Source organism: Salmo salar, chromosome 18 (genome assembly GCF_965601325.2).
Source record: "Salmo salar chromosome 18, fSalSal1, whole genome shotgun sequence".
Taxonomy (NCBI): domain Eukaryota; kingdom Metazoa; phylum Chordata; class Actinopteri; order Salmoniformes; family Salmonidae; genus Salmo; species Salmo salar.
The window spans coordinates 83,992,193-84,018,009 of record NC_138308.1 but is presented as its reverse complement, the minus strand read 5'-3'; the positions used below and the strand labels follow the sequence as shown (position 1 = coordinate 84,018,009).

The following is a 25,817-nucleotide window of genomic DNA, read 5'->3' as shown; positions in this document are numbered from 1 at the left end:
TATGGGAGTTTATCAAAATGGAGTTTGTTTTCAAATTCTTTGTGGATCTGTGTAATCTGAGGGAAATAGGTGTCTCTAATATGGTCATACATTTGGCAGGAGGTTAGGAAGTGCAACTCAGTTTCCACCTCATTTTGTGGGCAGTGTGCACGTAGCCTGTCTTCTCTTAAAAGCCAGGACTGCTTAAGGCGGCCTTTCTCAATAGCAAGGCTATGTTCACTGAGTCTACATAGTCAAAGCTTTCCTTAAATTTGTGTCAGTCACAGTGGTCAGGTATTCTGCCACTGTGTACTCTCTGTTTATGTCCAAATAGAATTGTAGTTTGTAAAATATTGTATCACATTTTTTGCGTCAAGTAATTATCTTTTTGTTTTCTCATGATCTGGTTGGGTCTAAGTGTGTTGCTGTCCTGGGGCTCTGTGGGGTCTGTTTGTGTTTGTGAACAGAGTCACAGGACCAGCTTGCTTAGGGGACTCTTCTCCAGGTTCATCTCTCTGTAGGTGATGGCTTTGTTATGGAAGGTTTGGGAATTGCTTCCTTTTAGGTGGTTGAAGAATTTAATGTTTCTATTCTGGATTCTGCTCTGCTTGCATTATTTGGTGTTTTACATGGGACACGGATGGCGTGGTAAGTTTGGACGCAGGTGCAGAGAAGAGATCAGATGAGGAATCAGTGGTTAAGGATAAACATAATACTTTACTGAGAACCGGTAGCCGCAAGATTACATTACACTTGAAAAAACAACAAACTCTAAGTCTCAAAAACGTACTCAGGAAACGACCGCACACAGTTAACAATTCTAACTTCAGCAAAGGACAACACACCTATTTAACAGGGAAATCATAACGAGTAAATAGGACACACCTGAGTGTCGTTAATGTCTATAGGACGGTCTCTGCCGCCCTCTGGTAACAGGAGGAACCATGACAGAGTCTCAATATGGTGTTTGTCCCATTTTGTGTATTCTTGGTTGGTAAGCAGAACCTAGACCTCACAACCATAAAGGGCTCTCTCTCTCTCTCTCTCTCTCTCTCTCTCTCTCTGTCTCTCTCTATCTCTCTCTCTCTCTCTCTATCTCTCTATCTCTCTCTCTCTCTCTCTCTCTCTCTCTCTCTCTCTCTCTATCTCTCTCTCTCTCTCTCTCTCTCTCTCTCTCTCTCTCTCTCTCTCTCTCTCTCTCTCTCTCTCTCTCTCTCTCTCTCTGTTATCTTCTATGTAATACAGACGTCTGTAGTGCCACGTTGTTGTTTCATCGATTTTTTTCAATCTCAGTTTTAGGCTACTTCAGTAGCAATACGGACACAGTAGTAATATGCTACAGTACAGTCAGAAACATCAAGTATTTCACTGGAACAGCAGTAGGGTTGATGTAGTTATGATGAGTCTGGACTTGCAGACTACTAATCTGTCATTTCATATCAATGAAACTATTTGCAGTGAGGCGCAAACAGAGAAATATTCTACATGTGAGGAACTCTGAATATTCAAATAAGTTGAAACCCTTCTTGTTGAGAAGACTCCTACTAACTATATGCACAACTCTGACCAGAAGAATGTTTGAGTCAGTCAAAGGCAGAACAGGCCATAGGTGATGGGTGTGGCTCAGTGTAGTAGGTGAAAGCTGTGACTGGGTTCTCCTGCCACTCTCTGAACCAATGAGAAGCAGACAAGCTCAGGGTTTGTTTTGGCTGACAGCTGAGGGGTAGAACAGGAAGAGAACTCATTGTAGATAACAGTCAGCCAGTGTGAGTAAGTGAAATTTGAGAGACCGAAAAAGGAAGAGAGAAAGAGATGTTAAACAGACTAAACATTTGAAAGTCAGACAACTTTTAAAATAGATTAGAAGTAGTTGTTTTCTCTCTCTCTCTCGCTTTCCCTCTCCCTCTCTCTCTCTCTCTCCCTCTCTCTCTCTCTCTCTCTATTTGTGTTTGTTTGTGGGAGAACAAGAGTGAGAAAGGGGGAGAGTGAAGAAATAGAGTGATGTGAGGAAACAGGTTAGAAATAATAAAAGAGAGGCTGTGGAACTAATGACAGCAAACTGAAACAGGCAGCAGTTCCTCTGACTGTGCAGTAGTCACCAGAGAGCCTGAGAGAGTTTTTTTGCATGTTCTCCTCTAGGTTAAACGGCACCACACCCTCTCAGTAACCCACTGTTTACACTCTGTCTCACACACACACACACACACACACACACACACACACACACACACACACACACACACACACACACACACACACACACACACACAATAGCATCCAATACACCAAGTTACACCATCTCCTCGAGACAATCACTTATGACTCAACACTGTTCACAGTGTGTTACAGTGTTATTCGATAGAGAACTGAACTACAGAGTTTGATTGATGGGACTATTATTGTGTGTAATCCTATGCTAGCTAGCATGCACGGCTGTCTGCAAATGAATCAGCGGTAGGGGAGGCAACGTGCTATTTGCTAACTCTCTGTCTTACCTGTGTATCCTTTTGTTGTTGTTGTGCTGCACAGAGCTGAACAAGCCTGTAATTGAATGACGTATACATTCGTACAGCCGTTTAACATAAGCAGATATTCATGTTTTTGAATTTAATTGATCTTTTTCTCGCTCTCTGTTTTCCAGGGGTGTTGGTGGGATAACAAGGTAGAGTCTCACCCTATTGGCTTCTGAGCTCTGTCTGCAAAAATTTACAGCCAGTCAAGCAGATATTCAGTGAATTGCTTCATATTGTTGCCGTGGCTCTGAGATCTGCCTGGTGCTGTGAAGAAGACATCTTACTCCTGAGCCCATCTTCCAGTCACCCTCCAGTCACCCTCCAGTCATCCTCCAGTCATCCTCCAGTCATCCTCCAGTCATCCTCCAGTCATCCTCCAGTCCCCACTCTGTCACCTTTACATGACTAGGACTGTCACTGTGTTCCATTAAGCCAACATTAAGTCACAGTCTATTATCCCAGCCTTATCTTTAACTCACACCTCTTAATTGTCTGTTCCCTGTCTGATTCCTGATTGGACATCAGCCATAAACCTCCTCCCTGACAGGCTCCCTGGATCAGCTGTGACCTCAGACCCCTGCCACAGCCGTCTGCTGTAGGTAAGAATGGAGCAGGTGTACGCGTCGGGGATGGCCGCCAAGCTGCGGAGCCAGTGGGACCGGGACGAGGGTCTGGGTCAGAACCACAACGCCGTCAAGTTCCAGGGCCAGGACTTTGAGTGGCTGAGGGCCCAGTGTCTCCAGAGCAGCAGCCTGTTTGAGGACAGCCTGTTCCCCTGCGTCGCCTCCTCTCTGGGGTTCAATGAGCTGGGACCCCGCTCCTCCAAGACCCAGGGAGTACGCTGGAAGAGACCCCCGGTGAGATGATACAGAGGATGGAGTTTAGGCTGATCCTTCTCCTTCCCTACTGACCCTATTAGTCCAGGGGTGTCAATCCATACATGGGTGTCATACTATACAGGGGTGTCAATCAATACAGGGGCGTCATACCATTCATGGGTGTCATACCATACAGGGGTGTCATACCATACAGGGGTGTCATACCATTCATGTGTGTCATACCATACAGGGGTGTCAATCCATACAGGGGTGTAAATCCATACAGGGGTGTCATACCATTCATGGGTGTCATACCATACAGGGGTGTCAATCCATACAGGGGTGTAAATACATGCAGGGGTGTCATACCATGCAGGGGTGTCAATCCATACAGGGGTGTCATACCATACAGGGGTGTAAATCTATTCAGGGGTGTCAATCTATTCAGTGGTGTCAATCCATTCTACAGAGGGTCGCGTGTCTGCTGGTTTTTGTTATTGCCTTTTAATTTGTGTCCAATTATGACATAAGCAACCAATTGAGGGGAGTTCCTAAATAATCAGTGACCTTAATTGATCAATCAGTTCCAAGGGAGGAGTGAAACCTGCAGACACTATAGTGTTAGACCTTTCCTCTCCCTGGGCTCTAGTTACCAGCTAGATGCAGGAAACTCCTGGCCGTACCTGTCCTTACTGAACCTAGACCATATTTTTAATGAACCTAGACCATATTTTTACTGAACCTAGACCATATTCTAACTGAACCCCTAGACCATATTCTAACTGAACATAGACCATATTCTAACTGAACCCCTAGACCATATTCTAACTGAACCTAGACCATATTCTAACTGAACCTAGACCATATTCTAACTGAACCTAGACCATATTCTTACTGAACCTAGACCATATTCTAACTGAACCTAGACCATATTCTTACTGAACCTAGACCATATTCTAACTGAACCTAGACCATATTCTAACTGAACCCCTAGACCATATTCTAACTGAACATAGACCATATTCTAACTGAACCCCTAGACCATATTCTAACTGAACCTAGACCATATTCTAACTGAACCTAGACCATATTCTTACTGAACCTAGACCATATTCTAACTGAACCTAGACCATATTCTAACTGAACCTAGACCATATTCTAACTGAACCTAGACCATATTCTAACTGAACCTAGACCATATTCTTACTGAACCTAGACCATATTCTAACTGAACCTAGACCATATTCTAACTGAACCTAGACCATATTCTAACTGAACCTAGACCATATTCTAACTGAACCTAGACCATATTCTAACTGAACCTAGACCATATTCTTACTGAACCTAGACCATATTCTTACTGAACCTAGACCATATTCTAACTGAACCTAGACCATATTCTTACTGAACCTAGACCATATTCTTACTGAACCTAGACCATATTCTAACTGAACCTAGACCATATTCTAACTGAACCTAGACCATATTCTAACTGAACCTAGACCATATTCTTACTGAACCTAGACCATATTCTTACTGAACCTAGACCATATTCTTACTGAACCTAGACCATATTCTTACTGAACCTAGACCATATTTTTAATGAACCTAGACCATATTTTTACTGAACCTAGACCATATTCTTACTGAACCTAGACCATATTCTAACTGAACCTAGACCATATTCTAACTGAACCCCTAGACCATATTCTAACTGAACCTAGACCATATTCTAACTGAACCCCTAGACCATATTCTTACTGAACCTAGACCATATTCTAACTCAACCTAGACCACATTCTAACTGAACCTAGACCATATTCTAACTGAACCTAGACCATATTCTAACTGAACCTAGACCATATTCTTACTGAACCTAGACCATATTCTAACTGAACCTAGACCATATTCTTACTGAACCTAGACCATATTCTAACTGAACCTAGAACATATTTGTAACGGCTGTCGTAGAGAGGGGACCAAAGCACAGCGTCTTGAGTTCTCATGATGAAATGTATTTTCTAACTCAGAACACTAAAGAAAATAATAAAAGCGAAAACGATCAGCTCACAGTTCTGTCAGGTACACAGACTAACTAAACAGAAAAGAACTACCCACAAACACAGGTGGAAAAAACCCAACTTAATTATGATCTCCAATTAGAGACAACGAGGACCAGCTGCCTCTAATTGGAGATCATCCCAAAAAACAACAACATAGAAATAGAAAACTAGAACTAAACATAGATATAGAAAATATAGAAAAACACAAAACACCCCCTGTCACGCCCTGACCTACTCTACCATAGAAAATAACATCTTACTATGGTCAGGACGTGACCATATTCTTACTGAACCTAGACCATATTCTTACTGAACCTAGACCATATTCTTACTGAACCTAGACCATATTCTTACTGAACCTAGACCATATTCTTACTGAACCTAGACCATATTCTTACTGAACCTAGACCATATTGTAACTGAACCTAGAACATATTCTTACTGAACCCAGTCCATATTATTACTGACCCTAGATCGTATTCTAACTGAACTTATCTTAGAGCAGTCCACATCACCTGACCAGGAGAACTTTGCGCCCTAGTTGTATGGACTATTCGAAGGAAAACCCGGACTGAACCTTACTGAGTTTAGTCCCGATCCTTAAAGGGCCCATATGAATATGACAACACAACACAATATAACACTACCCTCATACAGTTGGACTAGGACATCATTATTTATCTTTTAAAGGCAACTGTGTGTGTGTGTGTGTGTGTGTGTGTGTGTGTGTGTGTGTGTGTGTGTGTGTGTGTGTGTGTGTGTGTGTGTGTGTGTGTGTGTGTGTGTGTGTGTGTGTGTGTGTGTGTGTGTGGTGTGTGTGCATGTTCCAGTGCTGCCCTGTGTGTGTGTGTGTGTCTGAGTGTTTCTGTTTAATGCTGTGTGTGTGTGTTTCATGCCGTGTGTGTGTGTGTGTGTGTGTGTGTGTGTGTGTGTGTGTGTGTGTGTGTGTGTGTGTGTGTGTGTGTGTGTGTGTGTGTGTGTGTGTGTATGTAAGTGTGTGTGTGTGCATGTTCCAGTGCCGCCCTGTGTGTGTGTGTCTGAGTGTTTCTGTTTAATGCTGTGTGTGTGTGTGTTTCATGCCGTGTGTCCTAGCTGTTGGGCCGTTCTTTCCTAATGCTCTTCACGCTCCATCTCTCCGTAGTCCCTTCCAGAATGCATCTCCTCCAACGCCTCTTCCCTCAGAACTGTGATATTGACATCCCTGGAGAGAACACACACCACACGGCTCTGCTCCACAGCCTAAAATGCGTAAAAAGCTTTGTATAGCGTAGCTAACTAGCGCTCACACTGCTCTGTGTTGAGTTAACTGTGGATGAGGGATGGTTAAGAGACAGAGACAGGAGATACAGTATCCAGTAACGTAGTGGAAATGTCTTTTCCAAAAATTATTTTTTAATGACGTAGTCTAGGAATCACTTGGGCGATTGACAACAGAGATTACATGGTGGTCAGTGTGCAAAGAGCACAGCAGTTATTTGTGTTGAGGTGCAGTGTGGGGAAAGGAAAGGTGAAATGTCAGTGTTCAGCTGAGGTTATAATCCCTACCTTGGACTGATTGTTGTATGTGATCTAACCCCTCTTCCTCTCTCTCTCTCTCTCTCTCTCTCTCTCTCTCTCTCTCTCTCTCTCTCTCTCTCTCTCTCTCTCTCTCTCAGAAGCAGACAGAGCTCAGAGTTTGTTTTGACTGAGAGTTGTGGGGTAGAACAGGAAGAGAGCTCAGTATAAATAACAGTCAGCCAGTGTGAGTGAGTGAAAGTTGAGAGACTGAAAAAGAAAGAATCTGAAAGGTTTAAAATAGATTACAAACAGTTGTTTTATCTCTCTCCATCTCTCTCTCCCTCTTTCTTTCTCTCTTTCTCTCTCATATATCTTCCCATCTCTCTCTCTCTCTCTCTTCTCTCTCTCTCTCTCTCTCTCACTCACTTTCTCTCTCCCTCTTTCTCTCTCTCTCTCTCTCCCTCTCTCTCTCTCTCCCTCTTTCTTTCTCTCTTTCTCTCTCATATATCTTCCCATCTCTCTCTCTCTCTCTCTCTCTCTCTCTCTCTCACTCACTTTCTCTCTCCCTCTTTCTCTCTCTCTCTCTCCCTCTCTCTCTCTCTCTCTCTCTCTCTTTCTCTCTTTCTCTCTCATATATCTTCCCCTCTCTCTCTCTCTCTCTCTCTCTCTCTCTCTCTCTCTCTCTCTCTCTCTCTCATATATATATTTCCCCTCTCAATTCAATTTCAATTTCATTTCAATTTAATGGGCTTTATTGGCATGGGAAAAATATGTTTACATTGCCACAGCAAGTGAAATAGACAATAAACAAAAGTTACAGTAAACATTACGCTCACAAAAGTTCCAAAAGAATAAAGACCTTTCAAATGTCTTATTATGTGCAAATAGTGAAAGTACAAAAGGGAATATAATTAAACATAAATATGGGTTGTATTTACAATGGTGTTTGTTATTCACTGGTTGCCCTTTTCTTGTGGCAACAGGTCACCCAATAGATATGGGAGTTTATCAAAATTGAGTTTGTTTTCAAGTTCTTTGTGGATCTGTGTAATCTGAGGGAAATATGTGTCTCTAATATGGTCATACATTTGGCAGGAGGCCAGGAAGTGCAGCTCAGTTTCAACCTCATTTTGTGGGCAGTGTGCACATAGCCTGTTTTCTCTTGAGAGCCAGGTCTGCATATGGTGGCCTTTCTCAATAGCAAGGCTTTGCTTACTGAGTCTGTACATAGTCAAAGCTTTCCTTAAATTTGTGTCAGTCGCAGTGGTTAGGTATTCTACCACTGTGTTCTCTCTGTTTTTGGCCAAACAGCATTCTAGTTTGCTCAGATTTTTTGTTAATTATTTTTTTTCCTCTCTCTTTCTCTCGCTCTCTCTTTCTCTCAACAGGAGATCTGTACCCGTCCCCAGTTCATAATGGATGGAGCCACTCGCACTGATATCTGCCAGGGAGCTCTGGGTGAATAACCACTTAGTCAGCTTTCACGGAGAGAGAAGGGTAGGAGAGAGAGAGAGAGTAGAGAGGGTGGAGGTAGGGGAGAGTGGGAGGTGGGGGAGAGAGGTAGGGAAGAGAGAGAGGTGGGAGGTGGGGGCGAGAGGTAGGAAAGAGAGAGAGAGGTGGGAGAGAGGGAGGTGGGAGAGAGAGAGCCATGGGAGGAATTGTATTTGTAAGTATGATTATGATGCTGCCTCTTGGCAAGCTCAGAGATGTGTATCCCAATGGGACTTAGCTGGTTAAATAAACGCAAAGAAATTAGAAGAGAGAGGTATGGAGAGAGAGATGGAGAGAGGGAGAAAGAGAGAAAGAGAGAAATGGAAAGCGAGAGAAAGAAAGATGAATATGCCCACAGAAAAGTTTTGATTGACATTGAGGTGTTTTCCTCTAAACCCTGCAGAGGATGAATAATTTATACCCCGCTCTGCTACCTCACATCTTCAAAACGAAATAGTAACCTCTATACTCTGCAGGAGCGTTGTCTTATGTCCTCTTCTGTTAGAGGTAGGTGTAGTGATTGAAGCAGCATACTGTTGGTCCAGTTCAAAGTCAAACACTCATGGGAGGTTTCGTATGGGTCATGGTGAAGGGTGTGTTAACAGATGTTTGGACCCCTCTCTCTTTACAGGTTGCTTATAAGGTGCATTCCAGTTTTACAAGGTTTTTACCACTTCAGGCTGAAGTGATTCGTTCCCACAGCAGACAGAAACAGACTGCAGTATCTGTCTGCAATTAATAAGTAATGTCTGAGATTACGTGTTGTTGTCAGATAGCTAGCTTCACCTACCCTTGAGGCAAGAAATTATTCAAAGGAAGAACAGTTGGAAACTTTTGAAGAGATAAATGATGAACAAGGGGAGGAGTTTTACCTTATCGTGTTGCTAGAGCAGGAAAAACTCTGGGCATTAGTTGAATGCTATGACTAGCAGACAGAGTTTTTCCTGGTCAGAACATGTGGCCAGAAAAACTCACCCTTCTAATGAATGGTTGTTGACTTCTTGAAGGGATGACTGATACAATGCATTGCTATCATTGCCGTAGTCTACCTATGACTGAGGTTTTATGTTGTGTGTGTGTGTGTGTGTGTGTGTGTGTGTGTGTGTGTGTGTGTGTGTGTGTGTGTGTGTGTGTGTGTGTGTGTGTGTGTGTGTGTGTGTGTGTGTGTGTGTGTGTGTGTGTGTGTGTGTGTGCGTGTGTGTGTATGTGCGTGTGTGTGTGTTACAGGTGACTGCTGGTTGCTGGCAGCCATAGCTTCGTTGACTTTGAATGATAATCTCCTCCACAGAGTGGTTCCTCATGGACAGGACTTCGGAGGACAGTACGCTGGCATCTTCCACTTCCAGGTCAACACACACTCACTTCCTGTTTCTATTACTACTGTATATTATGATATTCCTGTTGATTTCCCAAATACTGGATCTACAGTTGATATTTAGCTCAAGTATTTATAGAAAAGGCATAAAAAAACTAAAAAGCGGCCTAAATTCTCTGCTTGACATTTCTGGATCGTTCAGTCAAAATCTCGACTGTCACAGTTAATGAGTAATAAACTAGTTATAAACACTTTATCTGCAAACAATACACCTAGGTAGGATTTGAGTACATCAGAACTGAACCGAGGAACCTCTTCCTGCTTCTTGCCAGGCCTATGCCACTTTATATAATGTTTACATACCCTACATTAATCATCTCATATGTATATACTGTGCTCTATACCATCTACTGCATCTTGCCTATGCCGCACGGCCATCGCTTATCAATATATTTATATGTACATATTCTTATTCATTCTTATACACTTGTGTGCGTATAATGTAGTTGTTGTGAAATTGTTTACTTGTGAAATTGATTACTTGTTAGATATTACTGCACGGTCGGAACTAGAAGCACAAGCATTTCGATACACTCGCATTAACATCGGCTAACCATGTGTATGTGACCAATAAAATGTGATTTGATTTGATCAGAAAGTGAAAGGGTAAATTAACTGCACAGTTTAAAGTAACTGTCCAGTGAAAATCCCCCTTTCAAAGTTTATATTCTGTTAACTCATACCCAAGTAATGTTGTTGATTCATCTTATACTCGTATTTGAGGCCAAAGCATACATTTGAGAAAAAAAACACTTCAAAAACCTCAAACTTGTATCTTAAACATTTAAAAAATGCTTGCTATTTCCTGAAAGATAATGACATCGTCCAACCTCATTGGGTGAGCTGGCCAATCAGCAATCTACTCGCATTCATATTTTTCATAACAGGTATACAGCCCCACCATTACAACACGGAAAAGCTGCTTTTTAACCTACTTAATTGCCTTTTTTGGGGGGGAAAGTATTTCACTCGTATTGTAATTAATTATAGGTCATATTTCATAGAAATCTGGAAACACTTGACAATTACATTAAGTTACTTTAAGTGCCGCTGGCTCTTTGACTACGATATGGTTTACTTTCTTGTAGCCACCACAGGTGTGTTTATCTCAAATATTGTTGTGATAACGTTGGGGTGAATTTAAGTTAAAATTATCCTGTCCGTTGAACTGGAATACATCAGTTCACAAATTGATTGGATTTATGTGGATCAGACCCCAACTCTGCTAAATAGATACATTGAGATATAGTTATGATAGGAATGAATCCTAACTTCCACCTACATCAAATGTTCACTTCCTCTGTTATTGTCATCAATGTGTTCAACTTTGAGTGGAAGTTGGGATATGCCCCATAAAGGCTGATAGTGTAGATTCAGTAATGTGATCATAATGTGATTCCCCCTCTTGTGTGTCTGTGGAGGAGGGAGTGTTGTGGTACTTCTCAAATCAATCAAATCAAATTTATTTTTATATAGCCCTTCGTACATCAGCTGATATCTCAAAGTGCTGTACAGAAACCCAGCCTAAAACCCCAAACAGCAAGCAAAGCATGTGAAAGAAGCACGGTGGCTAGGAAAAACTCCCTAGGAAAAACTCCCTAGAAAGGCCAAAAACCTAGGAAGAAACCTAGAGAGGAACCAGGCTATGAGGGGTGGCCAGTCCTCTTCTGGCTGTGCAGGGTGGATATTATAACAGAACATGGTCAAGATGTTAAAATGTTAAAATGTTCATAAATGACCAGCATGGTCAAATAATAATAATCATAGTAGTTGTCGAGGGTGCAACAAGCACGTCCGGTGAACAGGTCAGGGTTCCATAGCCGCAGGCAGAACAGTTGAAACTGGAGCAGCAGCACGGCCAGGTGGACTGGGGACAACAAGGAGTCATCATACCAGGTAGTCCTGAGGCATGGTCCTAGGGCTCAGGTCCTCCGAGAGAAAGACAGAAAGAGAGAATTAGAGAGAGCATATTTAAATTCACACAGGACACCGGATAAGACAAGAGAAATACTCCAGATGTAACAGACTGACCCTAGCCCCCCGACACATAAACTACTGCAGCATAAATACTGGAGGCTGAGACAGGAGGGATCAGAAGACACTGTGGCCCCATCCGATGATACCCCCGGACAGGGCCAAACAGGCAGGATATAACCCCACCCACTTCTCTGTGTCAGCCCAGCCCTGAAGTTGCATTTCCAGTTTAGCAGGTGAAAAAAAAGACTGCTTTTGCGACGCCCCGGTTTAGCTACTATATGTTGGCTAATATGTCTTTGCAGTTTGGTTGATTTCAAAATCCCTTGCCTAATGGGACAACCACAGAGCAGGCATTAAATGCATTCATTGTCTGTCTTTCACCTAAACAATGGGGATGAACCAGAAAGAACAGTTTTATTTGAGTTGTTTTCAGTTTATTTTATGCTAATACAATTTATCAGCTAAATAGATTTTGTTTAAAGGTCTAATGCAGCTGTTTTTATATCAATATCAGATCATTTTTGGGTAACAATTAAGTACCTTACTTGAATAGATTTCCATTAAAATGGGCAACAAAAAATGATCAAGCAAGAATATTTCTATTACTGTCTGGGAGTGGTCTGGGTGGGGGAGGGGAAAGCTGAGAGGTTTGGAACGCTCTTTGTTATTGGTCTATTAATCAATTGACTGCATGGTGATGTCACCATGGAATGCCAAAACTTCCTCCCATGCAAACCTGCTGATTAGAAGGTCCTGTCTAGATTGTATTTGCAACAAGAAACTATCAGGAAATAACACTGATAAAAAATCACACTTTTACAGTGTTAGATTCATCAGATGTTGACTTCAATGGGTCTTTAAAAAAGTAATTAAAAAATAATCTAAAAACGATGAGGGTCAAAATTATTGGCACCTTGTTTTCAATACTCTAGCACCCTGCCCTTGTGATTATAAGATTGGAGAACACGTTGGGAGGGAGCTTAAACTATTCCTCCATACAGAATCTTTCCAGATCCTTGATATCCTTCGACTGCCCTTATGGACTGCCCTCTTCAATTCAAACTAAAGGTTTTCAATGGGGTTCCATTCCGGAGACTGAGATTGCAAAATGTAGATTTTGTGGTCAATTAATAATTTCTTTGTGGATTTAGATGAGTGCTTGGGGTTATTATCTTGCTGGAAGATTAACTTGTGGCCAAGTTTTAGCCTCCTGGCAGAGGCGACCAGTTTTTTGTTTAAAATGTCCTGGCGGAGTCAATGCCGTTGACCTTAACAAGAAAAGTACCTCATACCTACTGTAAAATATGGTGGTGTATCTTTGACGTTATGTTTGGTTTGCTTCCACTGGTCCTGTGGCCCTTGTTAAGGTCAACGGCATCATGAACTTTACCAAGTCGGAGGAAATTTATACCCAAAACCTGGTTACCTCTGCCAGGAGGCTGACACTTGGCCGCAGGTGCATTTTCCAGCAAGACAATAACACCAAGCAGACATGAGAAATGGTTAGTTGACCACAAAATCGACATTTTGCAACAGCCATCTCAGTCTCTGGACTTGAACCCCATTGAAAACCTGTGGTTTGAACTGAAGAGGGCGGTCCATAAGAGCAGACGAAGGATATCAAGGATCTGGAAAGATTCCGTATGGAGGAATGTGTGTTCTCCAATCTCATAAAACATTTTAGAAGAAGCCCCAGTGCCGTTATCCTCACAAAGTATCTCTGTTTTTTGTTTCGTTTCTACAATTGTAAAGTGCCTTTAGGAAACTGAAAAGCACCATATAATGTTCCATGTATTCTTGGTATTGGAAACAGGGGTAGCAATCCTTTTGACCCCCATCTTATTTAGAAAAAACATACTACTTGTTAAACAACATCTCTATGTGAGCAATTGTACTTGTGTAAAATAAATATATTTTTTGAGCATACAATATTGCTCAGTATTAGTATTATTTATTTTATACTCTTTTTTGCTGAGATCTTGATCACACACTTACACTCATGCACGTTCACAGGCACACACACAAACACACACATACATACACACACACTCATGCATGCACGCACACACACACACACACACACACGCGTGCACGCACACACACACACTCATACATGTACACAGGCACACACACACACTCATGCACACACCCACTCATGCGCACACACAAACACACACACTCATGCACTCTCGTAAGTATCATTGCGGCTTCTGGTTCTGACACTTTGGGGAAAAAATGTCTTCAATGTGGTTCCATTAGTGTTTCCCAGAGCCATGTACTTCATAGATACTCTACATGACCCTGGTTTCCCTCATCTCATCTGGTCTGGTGGAGCTGTATTGCCTTGCCGTTATTGCATCAGTCAACTGCATGCAGCTGAGGAGTGTGATACATTACTGAGCAGCCTGTGTTTCTCCCTCTAAAAGCGTACTGGCATCACAGTGGTGTAGGCAGACTACATGGAACCCACCATGACTTCCTCTGGTTGTTACCTCAGTCTTAGTTCCTTATTTCCCCTGTTGAGCTCTATCTACGATGAGCTGGTTCTAGTGCCACCTCTGACCTCTGGTGGTCATTGGCTGTTAGTGATCATAAACTCCCTGCTTATCCGCGGGGGAGGGGATTTTTGTTGTTGTCTTCTTCAATGTTCTGTGTATTCACTCTTGGTGTGTATAGTAACATGAATATGATCCTTGTGGAAAACTGACCATGGATCAGCTTCCAGAGACAACTCCCTTCATTCTACTCTACTCTTCATTCTAGTTCTGATATGATTATAAACTCCCTTCTGTCTGTGTGTTGTAGCTCTGATATGGTTATAAACTCCCTACTGTCTGTGTGTTGTAGTTCTGATATGATTATAAACTCCCTTCTGTCTGTGTGTTGTAGCTCTGATATGGTTATAAACTCCCTACTGTCTGTGTGTTGTAGTTCTGATATGGTTATAAACTCCCTACTGTCTGTGTGTTGTAGTTCTGATATGGTTATAAACTCCCTACTGTCTGTGTGTTGTAGTTCTGATATGGTTATAAACTCCCTACTGTCTGTGTGTTGTAGTTCTGATATGGTTATAAACTCCCTACTGTCTGTGTGTTGTAGTTCTGATATGGTTATAAACTCCCTACTGTCTGTGTGTTGTAGTTCTGATATGGTTATAAACTCCCTACTGTCTGTGTGTTGTAGTTCTGATATGGTTATAAACTCCCTACTGTCTGTGTGTTGTAGTTCTGATATAGTTATAAACTCCCTACTGTATGTGTGTTGTAGTTCTGAGATGGTTACAAACTCCCTAGTGTCTCTGTTTTGTAGTTCTGGCAGTATGGGGAGTGGGTGGAGGTGGTGATCGATGACAGGCTGCCGGTGAAGGATGGGAAGCTGCTGTTTGTCCACTCTGCCGAGGGAGGAGAGTTCTGGAGCGCCCTGCTGGAGAAGGCCTATGCCAAGTAAGGAGGGATGAGGAAGGAGAGGAGAAGAGGGTGGTTAGAAGAATTGAAATGTAAACGTGGGCTTTGCATTTCTTTCACTCTGTCTATGTATATGTTTGTGTGTGTTATTATATCAGTAAATCGCTCTGGATTGGAGCGTCTGCTAAATGACCAAAATGTCAATATAAAATGATATGTCTGTATGCATATTGTAGAGTGATTTGTGGTCTTACATAGACTTTTGACACAGAATTGTCAACCCTTGTTGCAGGTTGAATGGCTGTTATGAGGCTCTGTCGGGAGGCAGTACGTCAGAGGGTTTTGAGGACTTCACAGGAGGGGTGACGGAGATGTTCGAGCTGAGGAAGGCGCCCTCTGACCTTTACAGCATCATCAGCCGGGCCGTGGAGAGAGGCTCACTGCTGGGCTGCTCCATAGACGTCAGTACCGATACCCCTCACATACGCTGAACAGACACATGTAGCAGTGTGTGTACGTGTGTGTGCGTGTGTCTTCCCTGACCGTGTCCTTTCTCTATCCCCAGATCACCGGCAGTCATGACATGGAGGCCGTGACCTTTAAGAAGCTAGTGAAAGGCCACGCCTACTCATTGACAGGGGTCGACGAGGTGAGCCAATGTTTGATTGACGCTAAGAGGGTAATCCCAGTTTGTTTTAGTGGGGTTCTAAACAGAGAGAACAATAATTACATCCGATTGGACAGAAAAGACAGCGTTGAAACCAGTACAAATGTGTTTCCCTTTTCATCAGTTTGATTGACTCAAGGCTGGTGATTTGCCCAGCTACTAAACATCTGTGTAATGCAGTATCCTTCTCCATCAGGTGGTGTACAGGGGGAATAAGACCAAACTGGTCCGTATCCGCAACCCCTGGGGAGAGATAGAGTGGACTGGGGCCTGGAGTGACAAGTACGAGACAGAAGCTTCACTTTACACCTCTCATATTACATATCATGTGTCATATAACATATATTCAGACCCCTTGACTAGTTTCACATTTTGTTACATTACAGCTTTATTCTAAAATGGATTAAATACAAAATAAAACTCAGCAATCTACACACAATACCCCATAATGACCAAGCAAAAACAGGTTTTTAGAACTTTTTGCAAATCTATTAAATATATAAACAAAAATACCTTATTTACATATGTATTCACACCCTTTGCTATGAGACTCGAAATTGAGCTCAGGTGCATCCTGTTTCCATTGATCATCCTTGAGATGTTTCTATAACTTGATTGGAGTTGATTTGGAAAAGCACACACCTGTCTATATAAGGTCCCACAGTTGACAGTGCGTGTCAGAAAAAAAACCAAGCCATGAGGTTGAAGGAATTGTCCGTGGAGCTCTGAGACAGGGTTGTGTTGAGGTACAGACCTGGGGAAGGGTACCAAAACATTTCTGCAGCATTGAAGGTCCCCAAGAACACAGTGGCCTCCATCATTCTTAGTTGGAAGAAGTTTGGAACCACCAAGACTCTTCCTAGAGCTGGCCGCCCGGCCAAACTGAGCAATCAGGGGAGAAGGGCCTTGGTCATGGAGGTGACCAAGAACCCGATGGTCACTCTGACATAGCTCTAGAGTTCCTTTGTGGAGCTTGGAGAATCTCCCAGAAGGACAACCATCTCTGCAGCACTCCACCAATCAGGCCTTTATGGTAGAGTGGCCAGATGGAAGCAACTCCTCAGTAAAAGGCACATGACAGCCCTCTCGGAGGCACCTAAAGGACTCAGACAATGAGAAACAAGATTCTCTGGTCTGATGAAACCAAGATTAAACTCTTCGGCCTGAATGCCAAGCATCACGTCTGGATGAAACCTGGCACAATCCCTACGGTGAAGCATGGTGGTGGCAGCATCATGCTGTGGAGATGTTTTTCTGCGGCAGGGACTGGGAGACTAGTCAGAATCAAGGGAAAGATGAAAGGAGCAAAGTACAGAGAGGTCCTTGATGAAAACCTTCTCCAGAGCGCTCAGGACCTCAGACTGGGGTGAAGGTTCACCTTCCAACAGGACGACGACCCTAAGCACACAGTCAAGACAATGCTGGAGTGGCTTCGGGACAAGTCTCTGAATGTCCTTGAGTGGCCCAGCCAAAGCCCCAACTTGAACCCGATCAAACATCTCTGGAGAGACCTGAAAATAGCTGTGCAGCAATGCTTCCCATCCAACCTGACAGAGCTTGAGAGGATCTGCAGAGAAGAATGGGAGAAACTCCCCAAATACAGGTGTGCCAGGCTTGTAGCATCATTCTCAAGAAGACTTGAGGCTGTAAACGCTGCCAAAATTGCTTCAACAAAGTACTGGGTAAAGGGTCTGAATACTTATGTAAATGTGATTTATCTTTATAAATTAGCAAAAATGTCTAAAAACCTGTTTTTACTTTGTCATTATGTGGTATTGTGTGTAGATTGATGAGGAATTGTTTTTATTTAATCAATTTTAGAATAAGGCTGTAATGTAACAAAATGTGGAAGGGGAATGAATACTTTCAGAATGCACTGTATCTAGTGAGTTTATAGCTGTCATATCATATAACTAGTGGGTTTATAGCTGTCATATCAATATCATATAATTTGTGAGTTTATAACTGTCATATCATATAACTTGTGAGTTTATAGTTGTCATAATATATCATAAAACTAGTGAGTTTATAGCTGTCATATCATATAACTAGTGAGTTTATATTTCTCATATCATATAACTAGTGAGTTTATAGTTGTCATATCATATAACTTGTGAGTTTATAGCTGTCATATCATATAACTTGTGAGTTTATAGCTGTCATATCATATATCATATAACTAGTGAGTTTATAGCTGTCATATCATATATCATGTAACTTGTGAATTTGTAGTTGTCATATCATATAGCATATCTAGTGAGTTTATAGCTGTCATATCATATAACGTGTGAGTTTATAGCTGTCATATCATATAACTAGTGAGTTTATAGCTGTCATATCATATAACTTGTGAGTTTATAGCTGTCATATCATATAACTTGTGAGTTTATAGCTGTCATATCATATATCATATAACTAGTGAGTTTATAGCTGTCATATCAAATAGCATATCTAGTGAGTTTATAGCTGTCATATATAACGTGTGAGTTTATAGCTGTCATATCATATAACTTGTGAGTTTATAGCTGTCATATCATATGTCATATAACTAGTGAGTTTATAGCTGTCATATCATATAACTTGTGAGTTTATAGCTGTCATATCATAAATCATATAACTAGTGAGTTTATATTTGTCATATCATATAACTAGTGAATTTATAGCTGTCATATCATATAACTAGTGAGTTTATAGTTGCCATATCATATAACTTGTGAGTTTATAGCTGTCATATCATATAGCATATCTAGTGAGTTTATAGCTGTCATATCATATAACTTGTGAGTTTATAGCTGTCATATCATGTATCATATAACTTGTGAGTTTATAGCTGTCATATCATATATCATATAACTTGTGAGTTTATAGCTGTCATGTCATATATCATGTAACTTGTGAATTTATAGTTATCATATAGCATATCTAGTGAGTTTTTAGTTGTCATATCATATATCATGTAACTTGTGAATTTATAGTTGTCATATCATATAGCATATCTAGTGAGTTTATAGCTGTAATATCATATAACTAGTGAGTTTATAGTTGTCATATCATATTTCATATAACTAGTGAGTTTATGGTTGTCATATCATATAGCATATCTAGTGAGTTTATAGCTGTCATATCATATTTCATATAACTAGTGAGTTTATGGTTGTCATATCATATAGCATATCTAGTGAGTTTATAGCTGTCATATCATATTTCATATAACTAGTGAGTTTATGGTTGTCATATCATATAGCATATCTAGTGAGTTTATAGCTGTAATATCATATAACTAGTGAGTTTATAGCTGTCATATCATATATCATGTAACTTGTGAATTTATAGTTGTCATATCATATATCATATAACTAGTGAGTTTATAGCTGTCATATCATATATCATATTACTAGTGAGTTTATAGCTGTCATATCATATAACTAGTGAGTTTATAGCTGTCATATCATATATCACATAACTAGTGAGTTTATAGTTGTCATATCATATATCATATAACTAGTGAGTTTATGGTTGTCATATCATATAACTTGTGAGTGGAGAGCTGTCATATCATATATCATATTACTAGTGAGTTTATAGCTGTCATATCATATATCATGTAACTTGTGAATTTATAGTTGTCATATCATATAGCATATCTAGTGAGTTCATAGCTGTCATTTCATATATCATATAACTAGTGAGTTTATGGTTGTCATATCATATAGCATATCTAGTGAGTTTATAGCTGTGTAACGGTTGTCTGAAGGAGAAGGGACCAAAGCGCAGCGTGGTAAGTGCTCATGATTCTTTATTATCACAACACACTCAAACAAAACAATAAAAGGCGAAAAACAAAAACGTACAGTTCTGTCAGGCAACAGAGGCTAAACAGAAAAAAACCTCCCACAAACACAGGAAAAAAACAGGCTGCCTAAGTATGATTCCCAATCAGAGACAACGATAGACAGCTGCCTCTGATTGGGACCCACACTCGGCCCAAAAACAAAGAAACAGAAAACATAGATTTTCCCACCCGAGTCACACCCTGACCTAACCAAACATAGAGAATAATAAGGATCTCTATGGTCAGGGCGTGACAAGCTGTCATATCATATATCATATAACTTGTGAGTTTATAGTTGTCATATCATATGTCATAAAACCTGTGAGTTTATAGCTGACATATTATATAGCATATCTAGTGAGTTTATTTGCTGTCTTATCATATAACTACTATTTGTTGTTGAAATACAGTCAGTGATGTGTTTTCATTGTGGATGTTTCAGCTCCAGAGAGTGGGAGGGTGTTGACCGCTCAGTCAGAGGGCGACTCCAGAACTGCAGTGAGGACGGAGAGTTCTGGTGAGTGTGTGTGTGTTTATGTGTATGTATTTGTGACACCAAGTCGGATGTCTTATTGGCTGATCGGTATGATATTTGAGAGTATGTGTGCGCTAATGCATCGTATACCTGACCGACTCTCCATCTCCCTCCCCCCTCTCCCTCCCTCCCTTCTATCAGGATGTCGTTCAGTGACTTCCTGCTTGAGTTCACACGTCTGGAGATCTGTAACCTGACAGCAGACGCCCTGGAGGCCACCCAGCAGAAGAAGTGGAGCTCAGTCGTCTACCAGGGGGAGTGGAGGTCAGGCAGCACGGCTGGGGGCTGCAGGAACTTCCCTGGTGAGGAGGGAGGGAGGATGGAAAGAAGGAGGCAGGGAAGGAGGCAGAGAAGGAGGCAGGGAAGGAGGCAGAGGAGAGAGGGAAGTGGCCCAGCAAGGCTGTAGCAAAGAGAGAAGGATAAAGACAGTTACTCCTAGTCACTGAGCAAAGGAGTTGTTTTTCTCCCATGGTTAAGATTATGATTTGGGAGGGTAGGCTGAAGCTAGATATGTACCTAAAAGCAACTTCTACTGGATGCGTGAGGATAAAGAAATGGTGTCTAATAAACAGTTGATTAAAATGTTTCCTTCTCTAGAGTCTTCTAATAACTGATTCCCCCACAATCCCTAGCCACATTCTGGATCAACCCGCAATTCAAGGTTGCCCTGCAACACCCCGACACAGCCGGACAATCAGATTGCAGCTTCCTGGTGGCGCTCATGCAGAAGGACCGGAGAAAGAAACGCAAGGAGGGCAAAGACATGGAGACCATCGGTTTTGCCATCTACGAGGCAAGAAACTGATCTTTGTATCTTGTTAAACTTTTTTCATTGAGTTTTAAGGTGTAAGCAAGGCAATACGACAGTTTGTCAAGGAAAGTGTTTTGAACAAGTAGAATTGACTGGATGTTTCTATCTAACTCCTATCTTTTTCTGTGTCTCTCTTCAGGTTCCTAATGAGGTATGTATATTCTGCTGGCCAGTATTCTTTGACATTAGGTTGTAAGTTAATCTTGTGATAAGCTGTAAGAGTCCAGCATAACTATGATCCTGTTGGTCCATTTGCTAGATATTTAGAGTGCGTTAAAACCTGTTGGACAGTGTGTCATATCTGAAGAAGTGTTATCCAGCCAAAAGGCCTATAATGGTCAGTGCAGCTCGTACTTAGGCTCATTGGCCAATTGTCTCTCATATGGAGATGCATGGTGGCATTCTCCTCATGCTGTGGCAACATTGTGCTCTTAAAGGGGAGATCTGCAGTTGCTGCATCCATTTTTAGACTATTATGGTATGTAGGCATTATGGTATGTAGGCATTATGGTATGTAGGCCGGCCTTGAAGAATAGAACATAGAAATGCCTCATGAGCTTAGTTCAACTGTCACCCCATCAGAACCCAACATATCAGCTTGTTTAACTTCAATGTTTGTGAACAAAGTCAATTAAAAAAAAACACCATACAGCCTCAAAACATAGTTGGAACTATCATTTCTATATCATGGATGGTCTTTCCTTGCATCCATAGTCCAAAAATGTGAGAGTGTTTACATTTCTCCAGCCCCGTCCCACAGCGTTTTACTGAAACGGGGATGGGGAAAACGCTTTGTTATTGTTTCAACTGCTGATTGCCGCTTTAAGGTCAAAGCTCAGAGGTCAAGGGTTCAGAGATTTACTTCCCTCACAGTTAGGGGTTAGGTTCACCTAGAAGGGGTGCAATGAACTCAACTTCTCTGAAGTGAACTAACTTGCCCACAGTGCTTTCTTCTCAATATGTGGGATTAGGGGTTAGAGGTCAAGGGTTAGAGGTCATTCAACTAATTCACTCACAGAGCTTTCCCTCCTCTCCATCCTCTTAGTACATGGGTTAGGTTCACCTAGTTTAACTAACTCACTCATACTGCTTTCCCCTGCCCTTAGTATGTGGGCAGATCAGGGGTTAAGGGTTAGAGGTTAGAGGTCAGGGGTTAGTGAGTTCACCTCCCTCACAGCATTTTCCCACTACTCTCTCTGTCCTCTTAGTACATGGGTAAATCAGGCGTCCACCTGAAGAGAGACTTCTTCCTGACGCACGGTTCCAGCGCCCGCTCTGAGCTCTTCATCAACCTGAGAGAGGTGAGCTCTCGCTTCCAGCTGCCTGCTGGGGAGTACATCATTGTCCCCTCCACCTTTGAACCCAAGAAGGAGGGAGACTTCGTCCTCAGGGTCTTCTCTGAGAAACCTGCCAACTATGAGTGAGTGATGGAGAAGTGAGAGGTGGACAGGAAATATGATAGGTTGATATGGAGATTATGGATGGCATAAGGTGATGCATTTGATTGAAGGATATTGATACTGGTGTTATTTTCTGTCTGTTAGGGAGCTGGATGATGATGTCACAGCTGAACTACCAGCAGAGGTGAGTGGAGGAGACATGGGTTGTGTCCCAAATGTCACCTAATTCGCTAAATAGTGTGCTGCTTTTGATTAGGGCATTAGTTGAAAGTAGTGCACTATATAGGGAATAGGGAGTCCATTTTTTATACACTATTCCTAAACAAATCAAAGTGAAGAGTTTACATTCATCTGGGAGTTTACATTCATCTGTGAGTTTACATTCTTCTGTCAGTTTACATTCCTCTGTGAGTTTACATTCCTCTGAGTTTACATTCCTCTGTGAGTTTACGTTCTTCTGTCAGTTTACATTCCTCTGTGAGTTTACATTCCTCTGTGAGTTTACATTCTTCTGTCAGTTTACATTCCTCTGTGAGTTTACATTCTTCTGTCAGTTTACATTCCTCTGGGAGTTTACATTCCTCTGGGAGTTTACATTCTTCTGTGAGTTTACATTCCTCTGTGAGTTTACATTCTTCTGTCAGTTTACATTCCTCTGGGAGTTTACATTCCTCTGGGAGTTTACATTCTTCTGTGAGTTTACATTCCTCTGTGAGTTTACATTCCTCTGTCTTTGTTTCAGACCCAGCTGGACGAGAGCCAGATCGACGCTGGCTTCAAGAGTCTGTTTAGACAACTGGCTGGAGAGGTGAGGAGTCGTGTTGGGCAATGAGGGTAGAGCAGAGTGAAGGGTCTGATGTAGTCTTTTCTCATGGTCTCTCTGTTTGGCCTACAGGACATGGAGATCAGTGCCACAGAGCTGCAGACTATTTTGAACAGGATCATGACCAAGCGTGAGTCCACAGGAATAGAATAAGGACACAGTATTCTACTCTGTATCTGTATGTGTGACTAAAACCCAGCCACATGCCTTCAGCAGAAACACAAACTGTCGGTCCTTACAGTGGAAATATGTAAATATTTGGATTTGGATATTACAGGTGCAGTTCGAAAACGCAAAATTTGTTTTTCCACTTCTCTCATTCTCTCTCCATCTTCCCCTATCTCTCTCTTCCTCTCTCTTTCTCTCTCTCGCTCTCTCTCTCTCCGATACAGACAAAGATCTGAAAACAGATGGATTTGGACCAGATTCCTGTCGGACTATGATCAACCTGATGGACGTATCCTTGGTGTATTGATGCATTTTTATACAGTATTAGTCCTCTCTTTCTGGTCTCTCTGCCTCTGTATGTCTGTCTCTCTGCCTTTCTCTCTTGTCTGTCTGTCTGTCTGTCTGTCTGTCTGTCTGTCTGTCTGTCTGTCTGTCTGTCTGTCTGTCTGTCTGTCTGTCTGTCTGTCTGTCTAAACAAGGTTCCTTGACCGTGTCCTTCAGACTGATGGTAGTGGTAAACTGGGATTGACAGAGTTCCATGTGCTGTGGGAGAAGATCAAACGATACCTGGTGAGATTAGCTTAAACATCTGTTCTGCTATTCACCTGAGTCATTCTGTGAAACTGAGCCTTCTCTCTCTTCGTGAGTTCCTTGTTGATGTTCCTTGTCTAGTCTTGGTAGAGCCATTCCACTAGTTTCTTATCTTTGTCTTCTTCCTCTCTCTTTCTCTCTCTCCAGACTATATTCCGTCAGTTTGATCTGGACAAGTCAGGCACCATGAGTTCCTATGAGATGAGGATGGCTCTGGAGGCAGCAGGTAAATACAGCCCAGTCCCTCCTTTCCTTAAACCACAGCCCAGTTCATTTGTAGTGAATCATCACTGGTTGTATTCAACCAAACCAGGACACCTGACTACACCGGACACCTGAAGTCTGACCCATGGGAACTTTATGAAAGCATATCTAGCTTTTAAATGGTTCCCACCTATGGTTTGTCTGTTATTTCCCCAGGGTTCAAGCTGACAAACCACCTGTTCCAGCTGATCATACTGCGTTACACTGAGGCTGACTTGGCAGTTGACTTTGACAACTTTGTTACCTGCCTGGTTAGGCTGGAGACCATGTTCAGTGAGTCATTTTGTCATATTTCATACTTTTTCCCTATTAAGTCCTTGTATTAATAAACTCACTTCAAATTGGCCATCAAGCAATACTTGTCATAGTCTTGATTGTTGAGAATAATAATATATATTTACATGATTATAGTACATTTATGAGCGCTTGAAAACAGGATAGCAATTTCTTACAATTCTCTCTCCACTACTTTACAGAGACCTTCAAGACGTTGGACACAGATGCTGATGGAGTCATACAACTCAACTTCTTCCAGGTCTGAAGATCTCACATTTCTATCAATCTCATCTGTTTTCCAGGTGTATACAGGAACCAGTGGAGGCTGCTGAGGGGAGGATGGCCCATAGTAATGGCTTGAATGGAGTCAATGGAATGGTATCAACCAATGGAAACCACGTTTGATGCCATTCCACTGACTCCATTCCAGCCATTATTATGAGCCGTCCTCCCCTCAGCAGCCTCCACTGACAGGAAAAGGGAGAGATTTGTTTTTCTATCCCCTCTGTAGAGTGGAGGGAAGTTGGGATTTATTTTTTGCAGTGGTAAAACTGTTTACCTCCTTTCCCTCTCCACCTTCTCTCTGCAGTGGATCAGCCTGACCATGTTTGCCTAGAGATGGACTGACCCTCTGATGTTACTGCACCAGGCTGCACTAATGTCCTTTCAGAAGTGCCTTTACCTGGTCCCTCCTCTCCACGCTGCAGAGGTCCATGGATTTTAAAAACTCTTGGAATGTTTACAACATTTAGTATACGGGTGTGCTAAAGCCTTGCCTGTTACCTTAGAAACAGAGGGAGACAATTCTACTCACAGGGGGCCGTAACATAGAAGTTGGTGGGAGATTTTGATACTGCCTCCTATTGGATAGGAAGGAAACTGCCTAAACTTTTTGTTTACACCTTGTGCCAAATTTCATTGATGCCTTGTCATATTTTCAACATGGCGGCTTCCTTTCAGCAGCCAGTGTTTGTGTCCGTAATAGGTTTAAGGGGGTGGTGGTGTTAGTATGGAGTTTGCTGGGTCAAATGATTCCTCTGCAGAGAGGGCAAAGCGCTGTTGTTTTTTGGAAGTACTTGATCATCCTTAGAGAATCGAATCACCCGCATGACAGTTTTATCATAGTCGGATATATGAATACTTTTCAATGGAAAAACTAACAATATCATTGTAATGCTGCATACTCACTTTGATATCCTCTTTTTTGGGGGGGGGGGGGGGGCACAGAGACTTCAAGGATATGCCTTTATTTTATCTCATTTTTCAGTGTTCAAGGGGAACATAAATCATTTGATTGTTATTTTTGTATTTGGGATGTTGGTTATAAGGGATG

At 41.9% G+C, this 25,817-nt stretch overlaps 1 protein-coding gene across 1 annotated transcript; it reads left to right on the top strand.

Moving 5' to 3' along the window:
- The first annotated feature begins 2,807 nt into the window (after positions 1-2,807).
- LOC106578020 (calpain-1 catalytic subunit) lies at positions 2,808-25,520 on the top strand. Its single transcript, XM_014156556.3, has 21 exons — positions 2,808-3,349; positions 8,259-8,328; positions 9,589-9,707; positions 15,023-15,156; positions 15,410-15,578; positions 15,683-15,766; positions 15,981-16,066; positions 20,059-20,133; positions 20,293-20,453; positions 20,784-20,944; positions 21,102-21,113; positions 22,171-22,382; positions 22,507-22,546; positions 23,105-23,170; positions 23,258-23,315; positions 23,578-23,642; positions 23,855-23,923; positions 24,092-24,170; positions 24,365-24,481; positions 24,685-24,743; positions 25,074-25,520. The coding sequence occupies exons 1-21, from the start codon at positions 3,098-3,100 to the stop codon at positions 25,098-25,100; spliced, it is 2,115 nt and encodes a 704-aa protein (XP_014012031.1). The 5' UTR covers positions 2,808-3,097; the 3' UTR covers positions 25,101-25,520.
- Positions 25,521-25,817: the final 297 nt, after the last annotated feature.

Coding starts and splice junctions, on each gene's coding strand:
- LOC106578020 (XM_014156556.3), top strand. CDS start 3,098: ATGGAGCAGGTGTACGCGTCGGGGATGGCCGCCAAGCTGCGGAGCCAG. Junction 23,643..23,854: donor CTATGATCAACCTGATGGAC/GTATCCTTGGTG, acceptor CGTGTCCTTCAG/ACTGATGGTAGTGGTAAACT. Junction 23,924..24,091: donor AGAAGATCAAACGATACCTG/GTGAGATTAGCT, acceptor CTCTCTCTCCAG/ACTATATTCCGTCAGTTTGA.